At 41.8% G+C, this 20,799-nt stretch overlaps 1 protein-coding gene across 1 annotated transcript in view; it reads right to left on the bottom strand.

The window, feature by feature from the left end:
* Positions 1 to 12,773: 12,773 nt before the first annotated feature.
* LOC124616527 (probable cytochrome P450 6a13) overlaps positions 12,774 to 20,799 on the bottom strand; it is a 60,492-nt gene continuing 52,466 nt past the window's right edge. Inside the window, exon 7 of the mRNA XM_047144842.1 lies at positions 12,774 to 13,049. Within this exon, the coding sequence (XP_047000798.1) occupies positions 12,880 to 13,049 (170 nt within the window). The 3' untranslated portion in view covers positions 12,774 to 12,879. The remainder of the gene's footprint in view (positions 13,050 to 20,799) is intronic.

The raw sequence follows: 20,799 nt of genomic DNA, 5'->3' as shown, positions 1-20,799 counted from the left end.
CGGAAAAGTAGCCCGGCCATATGCTCACATCGGAACGGCGCATATCAGCAGTGGTAGTATTGCCAATACGATAAATTTTGCCTTACTGTGTTTTGAATTTTATTGCCTTTTGGTAGTGTTTCGTTTTTCGCCATTTAAACGCTCCAGCTTTCTTCGTTAGCACGTTATACTTTTCTGTTATTTATATCTGCATAGTTTTGTTTTGTTTTTCTTCTGTCAGAAAAATGTATGCTTCAGTAACTGATGAGCCATTGGCCGCTGGAATTGCACCACATGCCTCCGCGATGTTTTCAGATCGCAAGAAGGGACAGAGGGTAGTGAATAAGGAAGCAAGGAATATTATAAAATCATGTGATTAAGAATCAAGGCAGGAAAGTAAAGCAAGGTTATATTCTCGCTGCCTATTAAGCTAGCGTATCTGTACGATCTGTTACAAAAATTTAGAAAGGGATAATCTCCACAGGTGTGATCCCTTTGTTCTTGTGGTAAAAAGCGTCTAAGTTCTGAAGTATAGAAGTTTCACTGATTACTCTGATATGGATGTAATAATGTAATACGATACACTGTACTACATGCATGTGAACATATTTCCACTGCAAGCTAGAAACAGCCGAAAAGCAGTCACAAATTACAATGTTTTAATTGGTTCACCGTAATGAGAAAAAGCATTTCAATTGTTGCATCGACATTATCAGCATTAATAAACTATTTATACAACAGCCGGCCGGGGTAACCGAGCGGTTCTAGGCGCTACAGTCTGAAACCGCGCGACCGCTACGGTCGCAGGTTCGAATCCTGCCTCGTGCATGGATGTGTGTGATGTCCTTAGGTTAGTTAGGTTTAAGTAGTTCTAAGTTCTAGGGGACTGATGACCTCAGAAGTTAAGTCCCATAGTGCTCAGAGCCATTTGAACCATATACAACAACAGGCTACACAAAAGAAGAAAATGGTCGGTATTATTACGAAAGTAGCAATATCCTAAAAGAGTGTTATGATTATTTGCTATTTGTTGAAATTACAATCTTTTAATTGGTTCGCCGTGATGAGAAAAAGCATTTCAGTTGTTGCATGGTCATTATCAGCATTAATAAACTAATTATACAACAAGAGGCTACACAAATAAAGAAAATGGACGGTATTATTACGAAAGTAGGAATATCCTAAAAGAGTGTTATGATTAGCTATATTTAATTTGTTGAAATGTGCTGCTGACAAAAGCAGATCTACTTTCATGACAATGTTTTTCGAACTCCATCTCACAAGGCACACATGGCTAGCTTGTACATTCCTGTTGCGCGCATTATCCTTCGCTGCTGACAATACACTGACCATTGTGTTGTGCGACAGATCAATTGTTTATTTTTCTCAATAACAACTATCTTATTCGCGATCACGCATTGTGAGTTTGGCAAGCCCTAGGTGAGTAAACAGTATCTGGCATGTGCCTATCATTCCGCCTGAAGGAACGCTCGTCATTATTTTAATACTGCTCAGGTCAAGAGAAGGAATAAAATCCTTTGCTAAGTTTCCATTCCAGTCGCTCAGTGTTAAAAATACGATGGGTTACGAGGATTCCACCAAAAATTCCAACAGAATTGCCAATCTGTTTTTGTGTGAGTTGTTAACCTTTTCTCATTCAAAGAAGCGTCAACATTTATGAGGAAAGGCCACATTTCTCTTGGTGACTGGTTTAATTGTACTTCCTTTGTCACAATGTAATTTGCCAAACTCATCTCACAGCAGCTATTGAGACAGAATTCCGAAGCGGAGGGCCTCATTAAGCAAGTAACTGGCAATCACAGAGCTCAATAGCTTACGAAAAACCTCATAGTATCGGTTTGCAGTAACATAAAAGAAGAAATTTCATGTTTATTTTCATACTAGGAAGCTCCTGTTTCGTTAGCTGAAGATAACTCTTAAAAAATTACAGTCACTGGAGTGAAATAAATAAAAAAAGAAGTATAAGTAGTGATATACCGCCATAGATAAGAAAGTTCCGTGTGTTTAATAATTGGCAAAACACTCTCCTCCTTGTGTGCTATCATTCGCCAAACTTTCGTTTCGATCTCTCGAGCGGTTTAGGAGATAAGAGAGATGTTGCGAGTATTTCATTCTCGCGGGCGTGAGATCGGAAGTGAGCGCGCTACATGGGATCCATTTTCTCGAGATCGGAGGCAGATAGAGACCTTCTCCCAAGTCTAAACAAAAATTCAGCATGTTAGCTAAATTTCATACGCAGCAACATATGGTGTAATACGCACCAAACGCAAAATCATAGCGACCCCTAATTTTCGTTGCAAACCTTTTGAGTTTTGCGTAGTGTCTTACTAAAATGTGTACATCACAATAAGAATGGTCATTAGCGAGGTGATGGGCACTTCGTCACGAAGCTGACATATGACGCTCCAAGTAAGGCAAAAATCATATATTTTCAGAGAACAGTTTCCGTAAAATCGTTTGAGAAAGATAAGAGGTTGCGCGCGCTTCGGTTCAGTCAGCGCAGAGCGTCGCCAGTCGGCGCGTGCGAAGTACGGTGTACGCGTCGCAATATGCGCTGCACCCGCGCGACCCGTGCGGCACGTGCGTGTCGCTCTGCAGTGTCGTGTCACGTCACACGTGCTATACGCTTCTCAATTTGCGCCTAGCCTTAGCAGTGCCAGTTGTGACGACAGTTCGAGCGGTGCGGTGTATTGTCCGACGAATTTGCAGCAGTTCTGAAGCGAATGCCGTGAAGTGTTGCCTTCAGTTTACAAATCGAGTTGCGCTCACGAGGGCTTAAGTCAGGGGAGTGCAATAGATGGTATAGCACTTAGCAGCCCCATCAGTCAAACATATCAGTAAGATCTTGCACTGTACGTGCTTGAGCATTGTCCTGCAAAATGATGGTCAGATCCTGCAGAAAGTGTCATCACTTCTGTCTCTAAGCTGGTCGTAAGTTGTGTTCCAAAAATGAACAACATAGCGAAAGAAGTGATGACACTTTCTGCAGGACCTGACCACGGCATTCGCTTCAGAACTGCTGCAAATTCGTCGGGCAATAGACCGCGCCGCTCGAACTGTCAACACAACTGGCACTGCTAAGTGTATCCTACGACTTCCACATCGCTGGTAACGGGTTATACACAATGCTGGTGACTACTCTGAAGGCCAGTAAATCTTTGAAACAGGTATCTATTTTGTGCGAGCTGCAAATAAATAGTTGCCACTATTAAAGTTCCAACCCCCGTATATCCTCCTACAAAGTTTTCAAACAAGTTGATCTTTGTATTCCCTCGTATGCACAACGTTCTAAAAATCAAATGTGTGATCCTGCTGTCTTGAAACACGTATTTTTCCATGCACATAATTTATCATAGGAAATAACATATTTTGTTAGAATTTGTAGCGATTATAGACGAATTTGAAACAGTAAGCTGTATTTATATCAGAAATCTACAGGGCGTTTCAAAAATGACCGGTATATTTGAAGCGGTAATAAAAACTAAACGAGCAGCGATAGAAATACACCGTTTGTTGCAATATGCTTGGGACAACAGTACATTTTCAGGCAGACAAACTTTCGAAATTACAGTAGTTACAATTGTCAACAACAGATGGCGCTGCGGTCTGGGAAACTCTATAGTACGATATTTTCCACATATCCACCATGCGTAGCAATAATATGGCGTAGTCTCTGAATGAAATTACCCGAAACCTTTGACAACGTGTCTGGCGGAATGGCTTCACATGCAGATGGGATGTACTGCTTCAGCTGTTCAATTGTTTCTGGATTCTGGCGGTACACGTGGTCTTTCAAGTGTCCCCACAGAAAGAAGTCACAGGGGTTCATGTCTGGCGAATAGGGAGGCCAATCCACGCCGCCTCCTGTATGTTTCGGATAGCCCAAAGCAATCACACGATCATCGAAATATTCATTCAGGAAATTAAAGACGTCGGCCGTGCGATGTGGCCGGGCACCATCTTGCATAAACCACGAGGTGTTCGCAGTGTCGTCTAAGGCAGTTTGTACCGCCACAAATTCACGAAGAATGTCCAGATAGCGTGATGCAGTAATCGTTTCGGATCTGAAAAATGGGCCAATGATTCCTTTGGAAGAAATGGCGGCCCTGACCAGTACTTTTTGAGGATGCAGGGACGATGGGACTGCAACATGGGGCTTTTCGGTTCCCCATATGCGCCAGTTCTGTTTATTGACGAAGCCGTCCAGGTAAAAATAAGCTTCGTCAGTAAACCAAATGCTGCCCACGTGCATATCGCCGTCATCAATCCTGTGCACTATATCGTTAGCGAATGTCTCTCGTGCAGCAATGGTCGCGGCACTGAGGGGTTGCCGCGTTTGAATTTTGTATGGATAGAGGTGTAAACTCTGGCGCATGAGACGATACGTGGACGTTGGCGTCATTTGGACCGCAGCTGCAACACGGCGAACGGAAACCCGAGGCCGCTGTTGGATCACCTGCTGCACTAGCTGCGCGTTGCCCTCTGTGGTTGCCGTACGCGGTCGCCCTACCTTTCCAGCACGTTCATCCGTCACGTTCCCAGTCCGTTGAAATTTTTCAAACAGATCCTTTATTGTATCGCTTTTCGGTCCTTTGGTTACGTTAAACCTCCGTTGAAAACTTCGTCTTGTTGCAACAACACTGTGTTCTAGGCGGTGGAATTCCAACACCAGAAAAATCCTCTGTTCTAAGGAATAAACCATGTTGTCTACAGCACACTTGCACGTTGTGAACAGCACACGCTTACAGCAGAAAGACGACGTACAGAATGGCGCACCCACAGACTGCGTTGTCTTCTATATCTTTCACATCACTTGCAGCGCCATCTGTTGTTGAAAATTGTAACTACTGTAATTTCGAAAGTTTGTCCGCTTGAAAATGTACTGTTGTCCCAAGCACATTGCAACAAACGGTGTATTTCTATCGCTGCTCGTTTAGTTTTTATTGCCGTTTCAAATATACTGGTCATTTTTGAAACACCCTGTATTTTCCTCCTGAATCATAAGTGTCTTATACATGAAATGAAATGCGATTTGAAATTGTTATTTCTGTTTACTTATGATTAAATAAGATGCGTGAGCTTCCGTCTTTGTACAGCGTCCAAAATTCAGGTGCGTCTTACACTCGAAATTAATGTAAAAATGTCCAGTGTTTTATTTAAAATTCCCACCAGTCTTAAAAATGGCCTTATATTCGATACCGCGGGAAGCGTGTCCTTGTCTGGCAACCTTGGATTCAACTGGCAGCATCAGTGCACCGATGCGACGAACATGAGTTGTGGGGATTCACAAGCTTGCTAACACTGTCTCCCTCCCACCCCCTCATCACAAACCCAGAAACCTTTCTAGCCTGTGATCATTGCAGTCTACGGTGCAAGAAAACTTAAACTGAAAGTGATTTGTATTATTGGTAACAGTACGATATTTTTTACTTTAGCTGGTTTCGTAATGCGAACCAAATCCAAAATAGCTCAGAAAATGTCACAAGAGTATGAAGAAAAAATATTATCTTCCCATCGCTTTATTATTCAACGAAGCCAAATAGCAAATATCGACGAAACTCGTCTGACATTTTATGTGCCGAGTAACAGAACTGTTGCCATGTTCAAAAAAAAAAATGTTCAAATGTGTGTGAAATCTTACGGGACTTAACTGCTAAGGTCATCAGTCCCTAAGCTTACACACTACTTAACCAAAATTATCCTAAGAACAAACACACACACACCCACGCCCGAGGGAGAATTCGAACTTCTGCCGGGATCAGCCGCACAGACCATGACTGCAGCGCCCTAGACCGCTAGGCTAATCCCGCGCGGTTGTTGCCATGAAAGGTGTTAAAGCTGTAACTATAAAAACAAGTGGACATGAAAAAATGCACTGCACTGTAGTCCTTTTATGTTGTGCTGACTCTACTAAACTTAATGCAATTTTCAAGCGCAAAACAGAGTCAGAACATTCCGAAATACCACTAGGTGCTGTTGGTCACGTGTATGACAGGGGTTGGATGTACGAGGCTAGTATGAAATGATGGATTAACGGAAAGTGGGTGAGAAGGAAAGGTCCTTTATTGAAGAAGAGTTCTCTTCTTTTGCTAGATCAGTTTAGTAGTCATCTGAAAAATTCTGTGCAAGACAAATTGAGACAGGGAAATACAGAGCTTGCTGTTATTCCGGGAGGACTTAACTTCACAATTGCCAGCTCGATAAATAAACCATTTAAAGTGAACGTGAGAGAGGAATGGAACGAACGGATGATGGATGAAACCCAACATGAATTCACGCAGAAGGGAGCCTTAAAAGAACCAACAATCAAACAATAGTGTCAGTGGATAAAACAGTCGTGGTCTAGAGTGAGAGAAGACATTATTGTTAAATCTTTCAAGAAGTGCGGCACAAGTAACGCTCTCGATGGCAGTGAAGATATACAGGGTGATTCACGAAGATTTGCAAATATTTTAATATGTTATTCTACAACTCAAAATAAAGAAAAAGTTCATATAAACGTAGGTCTGCAAATGTTTAGTTACCGAGTTACGTCTAATTAAAGATCTTGCCTGAAATTTAGCAACTTCGCTAATACGAAGCCATAGCAAAACTGTACGAGGTTAAAGTAAAGCACGATTTCCATTTATATTGTTGTTATTTATCTGGAGAATCTAATAAAACATGTTCCAGATGTGAATCTGCAGTAGTTTTCCAGAACATTATGAATGCAATAGACGAAATTAAGAATGACACTGTTAAACTGAAACGAGCAATAAAATCTGTTCATACACGTGCAGCTAAATGCACTGAACTCCGACGAGAGATTTTTGAACATTTATTGTGAATGTATTCTGAAATTGTATGTGTACTGCACAACTTCCTTGACACTGAGCTTCTTTTTTGGAGTTTAAAATGAATTCACCTGTGCTATGATATTAATAAAAGCAGCTTATTTGACACATTCATACTGTTTCAGGCCGGCCGTTGTGGACGAGAGGTTCTAGGCGCTTCAGTCTGGAACCGCGCGACCGCTACGGTCGCAGGTTCGAATCCTGCCTCTGGCATGGATGTGTGTGATATCGTTAGGTTAGTTAGGTTTGAGTAGTTCTAAGTTCTAGGGGACTGATGACCTCAGATGTTAAGTCCCATAGTGCTGAGAGCCATTTGAACCATTACAGTTTCAGTCAACGTTATTAACATCATTTTTCCAAAATTAAATTCTCTACAACTTCTTTTGAAAACTTAGTGCAATTGTATGGAATTTAAAAAACAGATTGGGCTGAGTAGTTAGTAAACTAAAAATTTAGGAAGTTACTGCTTTGCTTCTCTGCTTGTTCTGTAAAACTTCTGCACATACACGTCTGGGACATATTTTGTTACATTCATCAGATCAATAACAACAAAATAAATGGAAATCTTGCTTTACTTTAACCTCGTACAGTTTTGTGATGGCTTCATATTGAAGTTGCTAAATTTCAGGCAAAATCTTCAATTAGCCGTGACTCGGTAACTAATCATTTGCGGACCTATAGTTATGTGAACTTTTTCTTTAGTTTTACTTGTAGACTAGCGTATTAAAATATTTGCATATCTTCGTGAATCACCCTGTATACGATGAGAACGACAATGACGACGAAGAGGAAGATGATGATGAAGAAAAAGAAATTTCAGAAGGCGATTCTCAGGGATTTTACACGACAGTTCGGTTTTATAAACGAAGAATTTTTCTGGCTTTGCAATCTAATAATAAAAACGGTAAAAATGTTATTTAAAAAAAAGTTTAAGAATTAAGGTACGTCTTATAGTCCGTAGATTCTCATAGTCCGTAAGATACCATTTCTTTGCTTTCTCGCCTTCCTAGTACTGAACCGATAGAGGTCTCTGCATTTCTAGCTGCTGGTACATTTACTCTTCTCGCTGCCAACTTTGGCGATCAAATGATAATATGCGCAGTAGGCCTGACACTATAGTCGTCGTTGTTTTATGCCTTCTTTTATTTCGCTGACAATTAATTTGTAGCGGTGAGTGTCGTTCGTACGTGACATCTTCCGCCTTTGTGTACCCCCTGCTGATACAACAAGTATTATTCGTTCAGTCCGGGAAGACTCTCGGAGCAGTGGCTGACGAAATCGATTGTTTCCATAGAAGTCTAGAGACTGTATGACTGCTCACTAATAATCACTTGAAGAGTGGAAATGGAAAACGTTCTAAGTGCCAAGAATGAAAAAACAATATATCTCTGTACATAACTGATTCGTATCCAACAATTTGAGAAGGTATTCTGATACCACAGAATTATGCTTCTCACTCCATCACCGCAAAACGTAATGAGGCAAATTATAAAATAAATACTTTGTTAAGAACGTTATAAATGTCATTTCAGGAAACTGACTTGTACTAAGTGTCAATAAGAATGTTTTCAAAAGCTGATTCTTGCAGAGGAGAAATCGGCAACCAGCCACTTTCAATAATGCTGTTTATTTGCATAAATAGCGCCGTTACCAGTTAAGAAACGACATGTTTGTCGTCATACTGCTGTTCACGTTTATGTAACATTTGTCGTTGTTTGCATTAGGTGTTAAATGTTCCTTGTCCATCAACAAATGTGAATTTTGTTGTGGAGACTAATATTTAAACATGGGAAAAGGTAAGTGAAGGAAAAGTGGTAGGAGAACGTGGAATGGGGGAAAAGAACAAAACGCCACGCCACTACCTGGTACAATTATGCACAGAGCACAATTAGCCCCCGCTAACAGTGTTTTAAGAATCACGAAAGAAGGTTGCGTACGTGGAAAACTCCTGCAAACACCAAAAGGTTACAGATAGTTTATGTGATGGTAATACTAAGATTCAGAAACCGGGTTTTTAAACTTCAAAAAACATTTCCTGAAATGGATGTAGTCTCCGACCAATATTTATTGGTCGTGAAATGTAGACTAAAGCTTGAGAATTTTCAAACAGGTGCGAAGTTATGGAGATTTTACTTGAATGATTTTAAATAACGACGGACTGTTGAGAGTTTAAAAGAGGGTGTTAGGCAACATGGCCGAGCGGTTCTGGGCGCTTCAGTCTGGAACCGCGCGACCGCTACGGTCGCAGGTTCGAATCCTGCCTCGGGCATGGATGTGTGTGATGTCGTTAGGTTAGTTAGGTTTGAGTAGTTCTAAGTTCCTGGGGACTGATGACCTCAGATGTTAAGTCCCATAGTGCTTAGAGCCATTTGAACCATTTTTATTAGGCAACAACTTTGAAATAAGGAATAGGAATGAAATCGGTGAGGAGCTTTGAGAAATGAGCTACTGAAGGGATCGGGACGAACATTAGACAAATAGACGAAGGCTAGTAGAAATCCTTGTGTAACACACGAGATGTAAAAGTTTATTTAGTAAAAGAGAAAACACACAAATGCAGCAAACGAGGCAGGGAAAAGGCAATATATACGATTAAAAAATAAGATTCATAGAAAGTGTAAAATGGCGAAGCAGGAATGACTGAATGAGAACTGCAAGACTGCAGATGGTTGCATGACTATGGGAATTTATTAGTGTTACGAATGTCGCCAACGTCTTGTGATTCTAAAACGAGTCGTTATATTCTATAGAGTCTATATTTCTCTCAATGTGACACGCTATATAACGATAAACATCTACAGCTTAATTCTACAGTCTTAGTAATAAATAAATGCGGAAATTAAAGAATCCTAGAAAAGTGAACTAGAAAAAAAGCTGTGGTGTATATACATCGGCTGCAGAAAAATTAAACGAACCTCAGAAGCCGGGTGGCTGTGCGGTTCTAGGCGCTTCAGTCTGGAACCCCGTGACCGCTACGGTCGCAGGGTCGAATCCTGCTTCGGGCGCCCGCAGCTCGTGGTCGTGCGGTAGCGTTCTCGCTTCCCACGCCCGGGTTCCCGGGTTCGATTCCCGGCGGGGTCAGGGATTTTCTCTGCCTCGTGATGGCTGGGTGTTGTGTGCTGTCCTTAGGTTAGTTAGGTTTAAGTAGTTCTAAGTTCTAGGGGACTTATGACCACAGCAGTTGAGTCCCATAGTGCTCAGAGCCATTTGAACCATTTTTTTCTGCCTCGGGCATGGATGTGTGTGACGTCCTTAGGTTAGTTAGGTTTAATTAGTTCTAAGTTCTAGCGGACTGATGACTACAGATGTTAAGTCCCATAGTGGTCAGAATCATTTGAACCATTTTTTGAACCTCAGGAGAAAAAGTAAGTAGCTTTATGAAATCAAGTGCTCAGATGGGACCACACTACGAAGCAACGAAGGCAAGGCTGAAGAATGAAGATATATAGAAGGGGTTTGGTTTTATGAAGGTGAGAAATTTGAAGACAGTGTTATGGAAAGGGGATGAACTGAGGTCGCAATAACAATTTGAGAAAGCAGTGAAAGGCCGAGGCAAAACAAGAAACCTCTAGTAGACGATATTCCTTGAGAATTATTAATATACCCGGGAGAAACAAGAATGATAAAACTGTTCCATCCAGTATGCGTGGTGTACGAGATACTCCCGAACCACGCTGCTGCTGCGGTCGCAGGTTCGAATCCTGCCTCGGGCATGTCCTTAGGTTAGTTAGATTCAAGTAGTTCTAAGTCTATGGGACTGGTGACCTAAGACGTTAAGTGCCATAGTGCTTAGAGCCATTTGAACAATTTTTGAACCCAGTTCTCCCAGGGATTTTTCCGTGGTGTCAGGACTAGAACTAGGTGAAGACAGCCTCGTGATGTCAATCGAGAAGCTACTTGACCGAGTAACATCGGCTCCAGGTCACGAAAACAGACAACGGCGAGCTATTACGTGTTGTGACGTCATTGGCAGAGGATAACACGGCAGTCGGTAGGCACCAATGCATCCGCCAGGGCGTGTGAGCGGAGATTACGAGTTTAAAGATTTCATGAAGTGTGTAGTAAGCATAATACGCGAGAATGCATGGTCTGACAGATGTGAGTACCTCCCAGCCATGCTTGTAAAACATTAAAACGAATTATGTACAAAAGAATGGAGCGATTTATTGAAGCCGAACTGAGGGAAGATAAATTTGACTACCTAAGAAATGTATGAACACACAAGGCAGGGGTGTCGCCTTGGATACAATATCGCCTGTAACAATGTGTGACTCGTGGGTGATATAACGCGATTCGTGTGGCTATACTCTTCTTGCTTCCGTATGGGCTGTGATTGGTGTCTGCACTGTATACTTGTACGACAGGAAACAGAACTTCAAAAGAAATAGGAAATGCGTGAAATGATTGGAAATATATACCATGCTTTAAACAGAAAATATGCATTAACGAAACAGTAATTTTTTTAAATACCTCAGTCTTCTTTTATACAAACCTTTTCCCAATTTAGTTTATCCCAGGTAACAATATCATTGCTCTGTACAATGTCATATCTCAAAATGATGAGAAGTCAGGACAAGCTGTTCACTGTGTTATTTTAGAAGTATAATGTTTACTTTCACCAACATTCGTAATCTAAGTCTTTTACTTTTAGAAGTAGTATATCTGAATTTGTTTGTGAAAGATAATAGACTCCGTTTAATTTGAGTTTGAACTGTATCAGAAGAATAATGTGACAACAGTAAATGGAAGAATGCGTTTTTTTTACTGTGCAGTCTACTAGTCACCTGAATAAAACAAACTTATCTTTTTGTATTTAAAAAAAAATTATGGACATTGGTATATTTTGGACACTTTCAATCAGCATCTTCCTTCCGAAGACATCATTTGCGAAGAAATTATCAAATGCAGCTGAAACTTTTCAGAAACAAAGGTATTAAAATTAAATTTATTTTATTTAGGTACAGATACTTTCCATATTACTACGTTAGCTCGAATCATATACTAACGTTAACAAGCAGCGAGCACACTTATTGTGTAAACTTTACACCGTTGGTACCAAGGACAGATGGTTCGATACCGGTTCTGATCCACTTTAAAAAAATAAGTGTTTGTCTCTCATCTTTCATTCTTTCTCCGTGTTCCACCCTTCGAGGCTAGCATCAAAAACTGATTTTAATTCTTGATTGCACATCTCACGTTTATCTAAAGGATTGTTTCTTTCAAAATGGTAAGACATCCTTCACAGTGGTTGTTAAAATCGTAAACAATGGCGACTGATTGGTAGCGCATTAGGTGATAAATTGGTTCCTTCCCCTTATTTTTTGTCTTCTTGTTTTATATTGTGTTGCCACTTCCGTTGTTTCTTGATCTGCGCCGTATGAAAACATGTCATACGACACTGTACTCATATTAACAGGGTTTTATTATTGCTTTCAGAAAACAACCTTTCTCTCGCAACAAGAGCATCTTCTGTAAACATTTCAACGCAGCGAACGTATTTTTGACTTTTTGTTTTACAATCGAACGATTATAGAATGACAGCACTAGTAAAAAACACAACACAGCTGTCTTCTCGACTTTCTGCTCTGGGATAAGAACAATAAACGGCGTTTAGTCTGTAAGAGAGGTGCAATCAGAGGACGAAAGTCTACACATCACGATAAGACATACCGCTGATCTGTTGTCTGAAGGCCAAGGCTGCCAATGCTTGACACATTCACGCACTGTTGGTATTTATCTAATCGCAGCTTATCATGGATTCACTGGACATTGCACAGCCTGTCTTAGTCTAGTAGGCTACGGGGCTACATGTGGCTCCCCACCTAGACCTCTACCTCTTGATATCAGAGTCAAAGAAGACATTTACCTATTTCTTTTTATTTTCAGTCACAACCATGTACACACAACTGAAGGAGTCGCGCACTGATTCTTGCTGTTCAGACAAATGATGGCTTTTAGAGATTTATTGACGGTACACGTGTTACACGGATATAGAATATGTTGTCTTCTCGTAAACGTTTCTGTTAGGACAGTTAATCTTCACTCTTCACACAGATCTCTTCTTCGCTCGAAGGTGAATCCCAGTTGCGGGCATGAGCACTATGGTTAGTGGATCGAATTCAATTGGAATTTTAGTCTCATCGCATTTCTGGAATTCAATCTTTGACATCAGATGAGCGAGGCCGATTTTAGACTGCAGGAGGCCCAGTCTCATGCCTGTGAACAGAAAATCGAACATATTGTGTTTCATTATTTTTAAGTTTATTCGTAGTATGGCAATAACATTGTTTTACATTAAGACTGCTATAGTACGTATAATACGATGGTGAAGACGTTCGTGTTAGCAGCGCAAAACTTTCCCATGCAAGCATGCTTTCAGAGGACACATATTCATAAGAAACCTCGACCGCAGATAAAAAAAGTATAAAGGAATCACTACACAAGGAAACTAAATTACATAATTTTGTGTGATCGGAGGCTGAGAAACACAATAACAGAATTTCGTTTACAAGACGACCATTGTGTTCCGTAAGGCGGCATACGTAGTTCATGTGGAGCTATGATGTTTGCCGGTGGTTCCCTCCAAGCAAGTGCAGGAATTTTCGAGCATTTACAGCTATTTCACCACTTTCATTGCCACGATCACTCGGTTCATTATCTTATTCATCACTACTATTCTCACAATAATCGCTGCCCTTGCTCTAATTGGGCCGGCCGCTGTGACCGAGCGGTTCTAGGCGCTTCAGTCCGGAATCGCTCTACTGCTACGGTCGCAGGTTCGAATCCTGCCTCGGGCATGGATGTGTGTGATGTCCTTAGGTTAGTTAGGTTTACGTAGCTATAAGTCTAGGAGACTGATGACCTCAAGTGTTAAGTCACATAGTGCTTAGAGCCATTTGAACCAACTGTAATTGAAAACATAATAAATATCATCACATATTTTCAGTGGGGGTTTGCTCGTAAACTCCATACAATAGTGCTCCTGGCATTGAATGAACTGCGGCTCCACACTCAGTAACGTGGGAGGGGGATGATGTTTTGGTTCGTGGGGCTCTCAATTGTGCAGTCATCAGCGCCCGTACAAAGTCCCAATTGTTACACAATCCAATTTGTTTCACAGTCCAATCTATCCACTGTTAAAAATGATGATGATGATAATGAAATGATGAGGACAACACAAACACCCAGTCCCCGGGCAGAGAACCCGGCCGGGAATCGAACCCGGGACCCCGTGATCCAGAGGCAGCAACTTTTTTTTGTATTTGGTCGTTGCGGAAGTCAGATGACACCCGTTAAAGTTCGTTTGTTGATCCTTCCACTCAGTATTTTATTACAGAGGCCAACCAGCTCTCTGACCGAACACGCTGAGCTACCGAGCTGCGGACGTAACGTGGGGGAACAACCGCCTGCTAAATTGCGATAGTGACATTAGCTACTGTCAGCGGGAGTTTCGAGACTACTAAAGAACTCAGTCAATGGTAACAACCTATGACGCAAAACAGAGAGAAATGTATTGTCGTGTGTCCCTAGGATCTGTTACTCGTGCAACAAGCAAAGTACACTCGCAGATCTAAATGTACCATCTACAGGGTGTTACAAAAAGGTACGGCCAAACTTTCAGGAAACATTCCTCACACACAAATAAAGAAAAGACGTTATGTGGACATGTGTCCGGAAACGCTTAATTTCCATGTTAGAGCTCATTTTAGTTTCGTCAGTATGTGCTGTACTTCCTCGATTCTGAAGATCAAATTGTAAATTTTCACGATCAACATGTGTGGGCTGACGAGAATCCGCACACAATTGTGCAATCACGTCATAAACACAGATTTTCTGTGAACGTTTGGGCAGGCATTGTTGGTGATGTCTTGATTGGGCCCCATGTTCTTCCACCTACGCTCAATGGAGCACGTTATCATGATTTCATACGGGATACTCTGCCTGTGCTGCTAGAACATGTGCCTTTACAAGTACGACACAACATGCGGTTCATGCACGATGGAGCTCCTGCACATTCCAGTCGAAGTGTTCGTACGCTTCTCAACAACAGATTCGGTGACCGATGGATTGGTAGAGGCGGACCAATTCCATGGCCTCCACGCTATCCTGACCTCAACCCTCTTGACTTTCATTTATGGGGGCATTTGAAAGCTCTTGTCTACGCAACCCCGGTACCAAATGTAGAGACTCTTCGTGCTCGTATTGTGGACGGCTGTGATACAATACGCCATTCTCCAGGGCTGCATCAGCGCATCAGGGATTCCATGCGACGGAGGGTGGATGCATGTATCCTCGCTAACGGAAGACATTTTGAACATTTCCCGTAACAGAGTGTTTGAAGTCATGCTGGTACGTTCTGTTGCTGTGTGTTTCCATTCCATGATTAATGTGATTTGAAGAGAAGTAATAAAATGAGCTCTAACATGGAAAGTAAGCGTTTCCGGACACATGTCCACATAACATATTTTCATTGTTTGTGTGAGAGGAATGTTTGCTGAAAGTTTGGCAGTACCTTTTTGTAACACCCTGTATAGATCGTTTCACTTATCATCTTTCATTCGTTATAATGACATGTCGTGAGTATCTGCACTAGTTTGTAACACTGTATAAAAATATTTATAGCTGAAAACCGTTGTACCAGAATTTCTTGGGCGTTTTAAACAGAAATTAGTGCTTGGTGCCTGTTAACGTGTATTGAACTGATAGACCATTTAATCTTCTTTTTGATATGCGCTGATGTAAGAGAGAAAATCTACGACCCTGTAACTAAACATATTTCTTGGTTACAACATTCTACATGTAACATTACCATGAGCTCGAAATTATAATCTCTTCAATAGCAACTATAAAATATAGCAATTCTAGCGCTGACAAACGTATGTGAAATGGACAAAGTATAAAATTTACATAAAGGTAATGCATAAATAGACAGGCTAGGGAGCTGCGTACCTGTTTTTCGTCAGTCAAGGACCAAAGACGAACTTTCACGACCTGTTGTATTCAAACGATCCTCATTCACTTAAATTAAAAGTTTAAAATAGTGGGATACGAGCCACGTTTGCATCACGCAACACGGCCAGGTTAATTACACAACGTGTCTCGGAGAGCTGAAACACGACTCAAATATTATGGCAGGTACAAATGTCGTTTCACAAGTAAGACAAACGAGCCGAGAAGACTCTTTACTTCCAAAGACTGATGGTAGCAGCAGAAATGCTACTCTCGAGAAACAATGAAAAAGTTGCTGCTGGGGATTCCTCTGAAAAGGTTATGGTTAGGAGCGACAATATTTGGAGACAACACGAGGCAGTGCGAGCTCAGTACGGTACAAGAACAACAAACCAGAAATCAGCAAGCTTCAGTGTTACCGGTAACCAACATCATGTGCAGAAGTTGACATCTTACAAGCCACTCAGTGCACTGTAGACGTCATGAAGCTGTAGGCATGTATATTGTAAAGATCTGAGTTTCATGGCATCTGTTGCATCTTCATGTATCACTATACATTCAGTGATACCTATGCGAACGATGTTCGACAAAAAATGGTCAGACCAGCCACATAAAACGGAGGGAATTCTGCTCAGATGTTCCTCCTTTCCTCTTCATGGTCTTCTGTTAGGCGGTGAGAAACCTCTCAACTGGTGCTGCCAGGTGTTTGATTGTGATCCGTCGATCACTTGGAATGAGAGTGTCGGCACATTCCAACATTGGAGGAGTCACAGCTGTGTGCAGTCGGCTGGCACGTTAGAGATAGGACAGGTCTGCGTGTGCTTATTGCGACGATGACAGACGCCTCGCTGAAAGATTCACCGTGAATATTATTCACTCCCAGGCCTCCACAGATATTCTGCAAGCACCTACGGATGTCTGCTATGCTCTGATTTTCCGCCAAAAGAAACTCCACGACGGCATTTTGAAGGCCACATATAGCGCTGTCACCTATCGAAACTTCATGAAACTACAGGGAATGAAGCGGGAATATTCTCCATGTCCCACAACAGATCGCGCAATTTTTCAACCGAAATTGCCCGGAAAAAAATATGTTGCATCACTTATTGAGCGCTCCTCGTAGGTAAACATACGACATGCCCATTGTAGTCTATGTACCATGTTCAATCTTGACGATCTCGCTGAATGATGTATCTTTCACACACACATTGAGCTAATATTGCATAATTTGAAATGGAGATTTTTAATACTACGTACACACAGATCTATCTCCCCCCCCTCCCCACAAACACACACATAAATTCTGTAAGTCCCTCCAGACCCTTGAGCGCCATGCACTCCACCTCGCCTTCCATATGCGCCACCCATCCCCCACGCAGATCCTCTACAACCTGATTCCTTTCCTCCATATCCTCCTATTCCTCGAAGATATCTGCGTACTCTACACCTCCTGCCACCTTGATCCCCCTCATCCCCTGGTTGCTCCTCTTCACTCCTACCCCCGCCCTCTGCCTCGCCTTCACCGTTGTGTCCCCCCTACCCTCCATCTCTACACTCCTTTCCCAAGGTGGCTTCCATCGACTCCCTCTCCTGGATGATGCCCTCTCTCCCTCCATTTATCCCTCCTATCAACTCTGATCCTCACCTCTGCATCCCTTCCTCTGTTCTTTTCCCAGGCCCCCTCTCTCCCCCCCCCCCCTCCTTCCATACTGTTTTTTCCCCACCTAACCTCTCTCTGCCTCCCTTCTCTCCCCCGAGTCCTTTTGCATTCCCCTCCTCTTCCTTTCCCCACTCCCTCTCGTGTCTGCCCTGCCCCCCCCCCTCTTATGAGTCCTCTCCCTCCGTCAATTGCCCCCCCTCACCACGGTTTTCCTCTCCACCCCCTTTTTTCCCCTCATCTGTCCAGGTCCCCCACCCATCTGCCCTTGGCTGTGGTGTGTCGTCTTTGTGCCGACTTTTTAGTGCAATGTTTCCAGTGAGTGTTAAGTGTTGTGCGTCTTTTCCAAAGTATTGCGAACGGAAATCATACTGTCACTGGGTGTGATTTTTATATCTCTTGCGAACAGAAACCAGATGGTTGCTGTGTTTTTTTAATTGTCTGTCTACTATTTTACCTGTCTGCTTCCTGTGTATTTTATTAGCATCGCCAACCCTTTGTTTTATGTTTTCACTTTCCACAATTTTCCGCCGTTTTACAATTTAAGTCACCATTTCATCGCCTGCTTTTATTGTTCTTCTTCTTATGTTTTAAAAATTCTGTAGGTTGAAGAGCGGTGTACTAAGCTGCTGCCAGCCCGCCCCCTTAGGAGGGAATCGAAAATCAATAAGGAAAAAAAACAGACTTATATCTGTAATCGTTTGTTCATTCTTCGTTATTATTTTGTGAATTATCCCACTTGCTGTTAATGTATGTGTTGTGTCAAGCTGTAAATTTGTAAATATTGTCTAAATTGTAATTATAATATTATCTGAAAATATTGCATGTTCCCTTTTTAAAAGCAGTTGATTTATCCACTACTGGCTTGCTAGGCCTATTGCGAAATTTGTATGTGAGGGAAAGACTAAAGGAGGAACCAGTACAGGACAGGATAGAAAAATCAAGACTGCAGTGGTATGGACACATGAAGAGAATGGATGAGGGAAGAATTCCAAAGAGGATGTTTGATCTGCAACTGGAGGGGAAGAGGCCCAGAGGAAGACCAAGAGATAGATGGGTGAAGGGAGCGAAGGGATGTGTGATGAGAAGAGGAGAGAACTGGATGAAGGTGGAAGAGGGGGAATGGTGGAAAGACAGAACACGATGGAGAGGCTTGTGTTCCCGACAGACCCAGCCAGTGGCTGGAAACTGTCCAAGATGATGATGATGATCTGAAAATATTATTCTGTACATACTGTAATTTGATGGCCCAGTTGGAAATATATTTTATCTATGTAAAATGTTATCAAGATTGGGGAAATATCGTTGCTGAAACAAAAGAATAGGGGTTGCCGTGTCGGAAGGAAGACGTGTGAGTGTTGGAGACGAGGTTTGTGGAAATTTTAATTTGATTGTGAGAAAATTTGGTAACGAATTTGAGCATGGACTGTGATTAGTTTCGAAGGTAGTTTCTCAGGGATCTTTTGCTTGTACTTGGCAGAAGGGTTACTGCTGTATTGAATCGGAAGATTATTGAAAGATTACGCTATGATTTGCTCTGTGTGTGTGTGGGGGGGGGAGGGGGTTTAACAAGTATGAATTACTGATAAACATGTATAAATTAGATGATGAATTGTATCTAAATATTGTTTATTCTTCAGGGCCCTGTTAAGATAAGAGATTTTAAACAACACACGTTTGTGTGCACGGCAAAGTGAAGTTTAAACTGAAAGAAGCTGACCGACTGTATAAGCCATACACACATTTTATGTGTTCCGTCTGTGTATGTGTGTGTGTGCCTGTGTACATGTGTTTGTGTGTGTATGTGTGTGTACGTGTTCCTATATGCAATAAAAAAGCTGTGCATATTCAGAAAAAATAAACTTGGAATGGGCGTATACTGTTGGTTGCATTAATAGTTTTCTGCTCTAACTGGACATGAAACTTGAGTCATAGCATCGGCCCGTAATTGCTGAGCCTTCCAGCACGTCGCAAACTGTCGAACAGTGGGCACTCAGCGCAGAACTTCATCACGGTGAATTTTAATTTCCTATTTACTGATATAGAACTTTGACGGTACGCTGTTACCAAGATCGTCCGCTTTGTCTTAGAGTAGTGGAAGTCGCAGTTGTGTTACAGTATCAGTTTGGCTACGTCCTGCAGTGACATGTTTTCTTTGACATCTCTCTCGTCTTTTTGATGAAACTCAGCGGTGACAGTGCTGTTATTGGGAACGTTCTGAGTAACTACTGAAGCTGAATCAGACTCAAAGCCAGTAAAAGGATAAAAAGATTTTTACTTTTGAGAAAGAACATGGTAGAAGTGCAGTACCGTCTGGGTGGTTATTTTGTCTACTTACAAGGGGAGGCCGCCAATTGTGAAATTCAGATTCGATTCATACTGTGCATAATAAAAGCTCATGGCCAGAGGTGTAATGTGGCAAAGCACCAAGATGCACTTCTCAGCCGTTGTCGAGAAAATCGACAGTTAAAAGAAACCGTTGCGGTGAAATACCCTCTAAGATTAATAATTTTGTACAGCGTCGTGGCACAGCTGTAAGCACTCGAGTTCGTAATCCGAAGGTCGCCGGTTCAAATCTCGCGCCATGCAATTTTTTTTATTATTGGTTTTTTGTAATTCGTATATATATATATATATATATATATATATATATATATATATATATATATATAAACTATTAATGAATTGCTTATGCATGTTGGTGAAGGCGGATCGCTCTCCAATTGTACCGCCTCCATTTTTCCGTTTGTTTAACAGGGTGTACCAAAGCTCTCACGTCCGCACTGATTTTCGACGATGTTATAAGTTGCGCTAGGGACCGCATCTACCTTCTTTCGAAGTTAGCATGCAACTACGCTGTTATGCGGCGGCTCGTTTCGGCCCATTCAACATCTGTCCTTCAAGTGTAACGAGCGAGTAACGGAATTTATATTTCATACCTGCCACAGCAAGTTTGTGTTCGTGGGGTCTCTATTCTAATTCGAACGTTTGACTTACGCTGTACGTACTCGTTTCGGAATACCGTTTCTACGTCTTCCGTTAACTATACGTGGTTAACATTATGAAGATAATTAATAACATTTGTGAAATACAACTTTGTTTGCGGAAAACATAATGATGTTCGAAGTCGCCAGTTTTTCCACGACAAACGACTTTCAACAACTTATTGTATGCATAATTGTTGGAACTGATTGCCGGGAATTATATATATATATATATATGAGCTACAAAAAACAAATACTAAAAAAAATAGGTAGCATGGCGCGAGAATCGATCCGGCGACCTTCGGCTTACGAATCCGACCGCTTACCCCTGCACCACGACGGTGTAGAAAATCAGTAATCATAGAGAGTATTTTAC

The sequence above is a fragment of the Schistocerca americana genome, chromosome 5 (assembly GCF_021461395.2).
Source record: "Schistocerca americana isolate TAMUIC-IGC-003095 chromosome 5, iqSchAmer2.1, whole genome shotgun sequence".
Classification (NCBI taxonomy): domain Eukaryota; kingdom Metazoa; phylum Arthropoda; class Insecta; order Orthoptera; family Acrididae; genus Schistocerca; species Schistocerca americana.
The sequence above is the reverse complement of the archived record's forward strand: the minus strand, read 5'-3'. Positions and strand labels throughout refer to the sequence as shown.